We start from the raw sequence: 8,131 nt of genomic DNA on the forward strand, positions 1-8,131 counted from the left end.
TCATGTGGTTATAGGCCCCTAAGAGGCCATGTTTTGGAGGAACAGAGTTCTGTGTTTCAAGTGGGGCATATTGAAAAACTAGCATCTAGTGCTTCCCAGATAGAAATAGTCAAGGGTGACTCCACACATCTTAAACATTCCTCTTTTAATAAATCTGGGGACACTTCTCTTAGAGTGTTTGATATCAAGATTGTTTAACAGAGTATTTGTACATCTGAGTGTTGGCTTAGGTGTTCTTAACCTAAGATGAAACTGTAGGCCTTTAAAATCAGACAGATTCCCAAAACCTTATTCCCAATCTTCAAAAACATCAACTGAATTTTTTTGGGGGGGGGAGGTGGGCGTTGGGGACGTGTAAAATAGGAGACAAGGAGACCTCATGGTTCACTCTGAAAGTGACAAGAAGATGCACTGGAGAACGTTTCTTTGGAGAATGTCCAGCGTCTTTGCCTGAATCTTTTTGCCTCAGTGCAGGATCTACTGTTTCTTTTCTCTTCCCTAAGGAATTTCGCTGAAGACAGGAGGGAAAGGTACCGAGCAGCCAACCCCAAACCAGGCACGGAGGGCTGGCCCCGCGTCTCGGTTGCCGGGCCGTGGAGCTGGGCGAAGTGCAGCATCGGTGTGGCAAGCGGGTGGCTCAGCAGTCTGGGCGCGGGGCCTGGGCGCGGGTAGTGAGGAGAAGTGCAGATGCTCTGGTCCCGACTGGGCAGGGACTTGGGGAGGGCCAGGCCCGAGCGCGGGACGACGGAGTGGCCGGGCTGGGAGTGGATGGGGTAGGGGACGGGGTTGCCTGTCCGCCTCTCAGATGAGGCTTTGCTTTGGGCAGGAGGTGCGGCCGGGGCTCTTTGGCCTTCTTGTTATTTCCTGTGAAGGAATTCTTCCTTAGCCGCCAGTTCTTTGCGCTACGAAACTCCCTTCCTCCCACCCCTGTACCGGTGCCCAGAGACGCCTGTTTATTGGGAAGGAGGGAGACGGAATCTTTGGAAAAGCCAGTGGGTCAGCGCCCCTTCCCCTTCGCGGTGGGCGGGGGCGAGTCAGATGCCTGTGACCACTGCGCAGGATCGGGCCCAGGTCACTGCACAAAGCGGCGGCAGCTCCCTCTTCAGTACGCACCGTCCAGCCTCTCCTCTCCCCTGCCTGCCCTGGCCAGCACCAGAATGAGAGATGATGACGGGCCTCAGGCGTGTGTGTGTGTGTGTGTGTGTCTGTGTGTGAGAGAGAGAGAGAGGGAGTGTCTGGGCGGGGAAACCCATACTAGAGCCCAACCCCACCTGGTGAGGTTTCAGTTCCTACAGACCTAAAGTAAATCAGACCTAAAGAAGCGTGAGTATGTGTGTTGTAAACAGTTCCTATGGCTTGGACTTTTTAGGTGGCATCTTTAGAGAAAATAATCAAAAATAACCCCAGCAGGTGTTTGTGGGACTCAGCTTGCAGGGAATGACATCTCCTAGTTACCACGTTTCCAGCTTCACTCTCTCCCTTAAAGGACAGAACCTGGCTGTGCTGAAGAGAGAGCCAGGTTGCCTTGCTGAGGGCAAAGCCAAAGTAAGTCTTCTCCAGGGCCAGGATGGCGCGAATGAACTCTGCAAGGTGATGGGAAGAGAGGGACTAAAAAGGAACTAATTTAGGTTAAAGTTAGGGAGACCAGAGAAAAAACCCAAAAGTCCGAAGGCACCTCTGAGCTATTTTGGAAAAGTGAGAATGTAAGTCTTTGGACAAAATAATTCCCTATTCCTGAACTTCTGTTTTCTCAGCAGTGGTGGAAACCAGCTAATTTCTTAGCTAGACAAACTCAGCAAATACGGTATTGTTTCTAGTCACTTGTAGCATCATTTGTAACTTTGCATGTGTTTGCTTCAAACCTGTTTGATGGATTGTTGCCCTTCCTAAAACAATTCCTACTATTCAGATTCCTTTACATAATTCAGGTTTTAGTACTGAGAGAGATGAAGAAGGAAAGAAAGGGAGGAGGGACTGATACAGAAAATAAATACTAGGTAAGGGATTTTCACCCTCTCCTGCTAAATAAATTTAAAGGTTTGCCTGTCATTAATTGTCAGTGTCACTCTAAATGGAGTGACGTATCCTGTCAATTGTGAGGAATTGAACTATTTTAAGAATGGGAAGTACTACCTGGTAGGCAACATCATGATGGAAGGTGTCTTCTTGGCAGAAGTTTCGGTGACACAGAAATCCTATAGAGCCACAAACTCCCTCAACCAAGAGACCCACATTACCAAGTTATAGTCATTACTTCGCTCTAAATTCTCAGACACTTTTATTCCCTGTCCATAAGGGGGAGAGAGAGACAGAGGAAGATGGAGAAAGCAAACATCACAAATTTAAAACCTTGATTTTGTTTCATTTATTTAAATAAATATAAATATAAATTTTATATAAAACTATTCACAAGGAGACTTCCAGTGACTTGGATTTTAAACTCACCCCAGGCAAATTTTCAGAAAGCAAGACCTACAGGGTTTAATTTTCTAAGTTATTTGCAATTTAATACTTTCATTAAAAACAAAACAAAACAAAAAGAATCAAGAAACCCCGTGTTCTTATCAGGTTCTGAAAGACAGGGAAAGGGAAATGACATGTGCTTTCAAAAACCCACATACAGTTTTAAACTTAAACCAACCCTGTTTTTTCTTTGTTATATGATGAGACTGAGTTGAATCTAGATTATTTACATTTAAAAAAAAATGATCTATAACTGCGAGTGGAGTCCCAAACAAATAGGTCAAGTAGGAGACAGGAGAAGTGTCAGGCCCGGCAGGTAAGCCCCTGGGAATACTCGTCTCCACCTTCTCCAGGTGGAACCACCGAAAGGCCAAGGATTTTGGCCCCTGGGTGCCTGCCGCGTCGCGTTGTGGTGGGGGGATTACGGGAGCGTGTAGGGAGAGGTGGGGCAGCCCTCCCTCATAATGGGGAAATCTCCTTGTCATCGTTGGCCGAGACCGGCGACAAGGAGTCCTCGTCCTCTGAGCGCGCGTAGTGCGCCTGGCTGCCGACGCACTTGCAGCCCGTGTGACTGTTCCTCTGCGTGCCCTTCCCTTCCTTCTTGTGCTTCACCCTGCGGTTCTGAAACCAGATTTTCACCTGCTTCTCTGATAGGTTCAGGTACGTGGCGATCTCGATCCTCCGGAGTCGAGACAAGTACATATTGGAAGAGAATTCCCGCTCCAGCTCCAGGAGCTGCGTGCTAGTGAACGCCGTCCTCATCCTCTTGCCATTGGGTACCTGGCTGGCGTCCGAACCCCCTGCAGACGGGCCAAGAGAGGGCAGAGAGGTAATTCTCGGGGGTGGGTGTGGGGAGGCGCTCCCACCCCACATGCCATCCCTTGGAAAGGATGCCTCGCAAGGACTCACCCGTGAAGCTCAACCAAATACCTGTATCCATCTCTCACTCTTTCTCATTTCAAGACACATCGTTACTTAACTGGGAAGGACAGGGACGCCCAAAGCAAGTGAAGGCCTTTGATGTTCGGGACGTAAAGTCAGAGGATTAAAGTGGGGGGCGGGGGAGGGGTTACATTGTCCGGTCGTCTCCCTTCAAGCCTAGTGGAAAGGCAGGCAGGCTTAGCCCAAAGCAACGAAACCCTTTTAGCCAGCCTCGACGCCGGAATGCCACACTTAGGTACAAATACACCCACCCCGGACCTCAGTCAGTTAACCTCCGATTTCTCAGCCTTCAACTTCGAAGTCCCAAAGGCCCCGATGTTATGCAAGACTCGGGCACCAGATACCGGGAGTGAAGCGCATCAGGCTGCTTGGAGAGGCTGAGAAGGCTAACTCCCACCTTCGTGGAACTTCTGGGGACGACTCCACAGTTATACTGAAAAGCCCCTCCTCCCTCCTTACCCCTCCCCCAGGCTCCCACTTCATCCACTGAAGGCGGAAAGTTTGCTCCCGGGAGCCGGCAAGGCACCGCGCGCAGGTGCCCAGAAACCCGGCCCTACCCATGGTGAGGCAGTGGAATCTCCGCGGGTCCGCCACGTTGTAGGTGGTGGCGGTGCAGACAGGTGCGTGGTGCTGCGGGTGCCCCAAGGCCGCCGCGGCCGCCGCCGCTGCAGCCGCAGCCGCCGCCGCTGCAGCCGAGCCGGGCTGCTGGGGCTGGTGGTGGTGATGGTGGTGCTGCGGAGGGTGGTGGTGATGGTGCGCGTGGCTCACACGCGGGCAAAATTGTGCGTCCCCAGGACCCGAAGAAAACTGACTCTTGAGCAGGGGCAACGCCCCGGCGGCTGCCGCCGCCCCGCCACCCCCGGCCCCGGCACTCCCGGTCCCTGCGCTCCCGCCGCTGGAGCTCGCGGGCCCCCGAGGGGAGTGCAGGTGCGAAGTAACGCAGAGCGGGCAAACGCAGAACGCGCCGCTCTTGCGGGACGGGCAGCCCGTCCCGGACACGGACATCACCAACGGGGATGGCATGCCCAGCGGGATGAAGAAATCTGGCCCGGGGTGCGGCTCAGGAAGCGAGGGCGCGGGCCGTGAGGAGTCCTTGATGATGAGCGAGTCGACATAGAAGGAGCGCGACATGTCGCGAGGGGTGGGTGGCTGGAGGGCCCGGCCGGCCGTGGCGCCCCCTCCCCTCTCTTGTCCTGAGCTCTGCCCCGGGCGCGGCGCGGATGCAGGCGGTCAAGCCCTTGGGGACGCGGAGGTGTCGGCGTCTGGGCTGCGAACAAAGGGGTCCCTGGAGAGGGCTGGTCCTCACGTCCCCCGCCCGACGCCCAGGCTCCGGGATTTTATAGCCCCCACCCCGACACGTGATGCTGCGGAGTACCGCTCGGCTCAGGCTCCTCGGCAGCTCCCCACCCTCGGGATAGGCTGCCCGAGTCACAACAGAAGCGGCGAGGAGGGGCGGGTGCGCGGCGGGGAAGAATTCGGAGGAGGGGGATGGGGGAGACTTTGCAAAGTGTAGGTTTTGTTAATTTCGCGGGGAGGCCGGCCTCCTCCCCTTCTTTCTCCACGCTTTCCCGAGAAATCACAGAGCTGCATCCTGCATCCCACCCCTCTCCCTAGCCTGGGCCCCAGCCCAACTCTTCCTCGCTTCCGGCCACAGATCTCACCAGGTGGGGACTTTGAGGCCTTTCCATGTAGGAATGCCTAGTGCTCCTTGCTCTTCTGTGCCAGCCGCCGTGGATAAGGCACGGCATAGTGTGAAGCCTGCGGTTTAGAACAGGATTGTGTGGCGGTGGACTGGCAGGGACCCAGTCCCGGAGCGCAGCTTGGGACACGGACGGACACACACACACACACACAGAGTCCCCTAGCTTTTGAAACTGGCCAAGGTCATTCAGGTGGTTGGCTAGTGAGGGATCCGGGGGGCATAACAGAGAGGCCTCCCAGCTAAGAAGTGGAGCTTTTCATTCTGATGCTTGGGAAGTTCTAAAATGCCTTTGCACTTGGGGCCTTCTGGGGCCACTCAGATCAACGACCCTTCCTTGTGCCTCTTTCTAACCTGAAACCACCCCCCTCTTGGCAAAGAGAGACATTGAAGGTACGCTTTTGTCTTTCTCCGAGTGGTCCCACTGCTGCATTTCCAGACCAATCCTACAAACTCCATCCCAAGGACTTTGGGGAGAGGACCAAATCCCGGCCCTTCTGGAGACTGAGCAGGGGTTGAGGGAAGCCTTCGTTCTGGGTCCTGCTATCTCCTGCCCCTTTGCATTTTACAGATCTCAGGCAGCTAGGAGGCTAACCAGGAAGCTCTCTCCCCTGTGCACGCCTTTTAAAGCCCATAAAGGTTGAAGGGAATTGAGTCACTCAGTGAATCCTGCCTCAGGATGGGAGAAGTGGCTTGGTAAAGGAAACCTCTCTGAGCGGCGGTGGAAGACTGGGTGCACCAGTGGCTGGTGAGCGAGGGCGGCTGCCCACCTAAGGGCTATTGATCTTACCGGGGAAGCAAGGCTGCAGAAGCGACAGCTTTCTCTTCTTTCCCCTTGTGGAAAATCTGGCTGGAGCAGGGAGGGTGAGCAACAGCTACAAGTCCAATTCTTTCCCCCAGACAGCTAACTTCAGGCCTGAGATCACAGCGGTGCTAAGAAACTTGGGGACGGGACTCCCTCCACCTGTGAGAACCAAGGGCCCAGATCCTAGGGGAGCATCAGCTTCTCCGCTGGTGACATGGCTGTCTCTCTGTCCTCTCTCCTTTCCATCTCTGGGACCGTCTCTCTTGCCTGCTAGAGAAGTGTAATTGGGTTGTAGGGACGCCCTGCTCTGGGGAGCCCAGGATTTATGGATGGCAATTAAAGTTTTATGAATTGCAGCTGAGGCTGGTTATTGAGCTATTTGAATGTGATTAGAATTCAATTAGAAAGCGGTTAGTGGACGGTGGGTCTCCGGAGTGTAAACAGACAGCTATTCCAGAAATGTGCTAATCCAACATCTTGTGACAACAATTAAGGAGTCTCAGGGCTTAACTCAGGGCAGCTCAGCTGTAACTACTTTTGTACCACAAGGTTTGCTGCTGCAGCCATCGCAGGCGCTCAGCCTCAGCCCAGCCTGCCTGGCACAGCCCACCCTCGCTCACAATGGGAGAATCCGGGCAGTTCCCAAATCATTCCAGCCTCAGAAAGAAAACTGGGAGCTCAACCATTGGGAGGTGCTTAATGGCAGGATGTTTGTATAGGCCTAACTTGTCCAAACAGGTGACATGATTTCCCTGTTGACTTTGCAAGTGTATATATACATTTCACTTAAAATTTTATATAATATATATTAATATGTATTTATTCACTTTGATCTGCAGTGGTTCTAGTTCTGCTCTTGGGAAGAACTTCTATGCTAATGTGCTGGGAGTTGTGCTTATGTGAGGATCATTTTATTTTAGAGAATCCTAATTATGATGCTTGAGCATCTAACTCGATTTATGTCTGCCTACAGAAACCTCCGGTTGGTGGGCTGGTGAATTTTGAGAAAAGTGAGAGGCCCATAGGGTTGCTTAGGGCTGCGAGGGGAGTAGCGGCTTGGGGCCAGACTGAGGCTGAAAGCAGACCATGACCAAGAAGTTTGTCTATTAGGATACTCGGTTAACTGCTTGAGCCCACCAAGAGCAAGTATTTTGGGGTCACGTTCCACATTGGAGTCTCTTTTCTCAGACTCTTCTCTTTAGTTCTCTTTGGATCTCTCAGTCTCTCCCCCCCCCCCGCCACCGCCCCCTTTCCTCCACTCCAGCCCCGTCTTCAGAAGCTCCCCAACCCCGTGTGCCTTGCCATCGTTCCCCTGCCCATTGACCCTGTGGACAGCTTTGCGGCTGGCCCTGCCCAGACCTACCCTCCACCGGGACTGCAGCACCTCCAACCCATTCGGAGCAGAAAGGGACCCTGGGCACACCATCGGCGTGCCCCCATGGTGCCCCCACTAACACCCAATTTTATTTCTCAGTGATTCTGTCCGATAAAATTTCATCGTCCATTAAGTAATCCCTGAAATGAGAGCTCTTATGAGCCTATAATGAGCTCTAATTGCCACGACTCAGGGAGCCACGTGGAAGGATTTATTCGGTATTAAGCAGTTGGGTACAGAGTACAGGCTGTTACCTAAGCCATTACTTTCATAATTCAAGGAGAAAATTAGTTCTTTTAAAGGGGGGGGGAATCCTTTGATTTTTTCCCCCTTTTGCTGGGGATGACAGAGGATGGCTTTGCTTTGTCTTTTATGATGTCACAAATGCGAAGGTAACAGAAATTGTCCCCACCATCCCCCAGCCCTGCCCAGTCAGGACACCCCACCCTTACCCTCAACGGAGGAAAAAAAAATCAAAGCAGTTCAGAGGCACCCCCTTCTTGCCTCTGGACTCTCCAGCCTGAGTCTGGATGAGCAGATTCCTCGCGGCCCAACCTTGAGATTCGAATTCTTGGATATACCTTTCAGAAAGTCTCCCAGTACTTTCCCCCATCTGGGATCACACTGGATCTGAACCCCACATTTTCCTCTTCCTTCTCTCTCTTCCTGTTTCTTTTCACAGGCAAAAACAGGGAAATAAAGGGCGTGGACTAAACATTACTTATTCAGCAACCCTAGAGTTCTGACCCATTGATGTGCTTACTGTTTTTCTCCGGCTGTAAGTCTTACTTTGCCCCTCCCTCTGCTCCCCCTAAAGCTTCGCCCCCTCCACCCCGAGTCCTTTTTT

The 8,131-nt window shown here is 52.8% G+C and overlaps 1 protein-coding gene across 1 annotated transcript; it reads right to left on the bottom strand.

The window, feature by feature from the left end:
* Positions 1-2,922: 2,922 nt before the first annotated feature.
* GSX2 (GS homeobox 2) lies at positions 2,923-4,536 on the bottom strand. Its single transcript, XM_068542211.1, has 2 exons — positions 3,963-4,536; positions 2,923-3,263 (listed from the first exon to the last, which is right to left on the bottom strand). Exons 1-2 carry the CDS (start codon positions 4,534-4,536, stop codon positions 2,923-2,925), a joined length of 915 nt encoding a protein of 304 aa, XP_068398312.1.
* Between the last annotated feature and the right edge of the window lie 3,595 nt (positions 4,537-8,131).

This window comes from Eschrichtius robustus, chromosome 4 (assembly GCF_028021215.1).
Source record: "Eschrichtius robustus isolate mEscRob2 chromosome 4, mEscRob2.pri, whole genome shotgun sequence".
NCBI lineage: Eukaryota > Metazoa > Chordata > Mammalia > Artiodactyla > Eschrichtiidae > Eschrichtius > Eschrichtius robustus.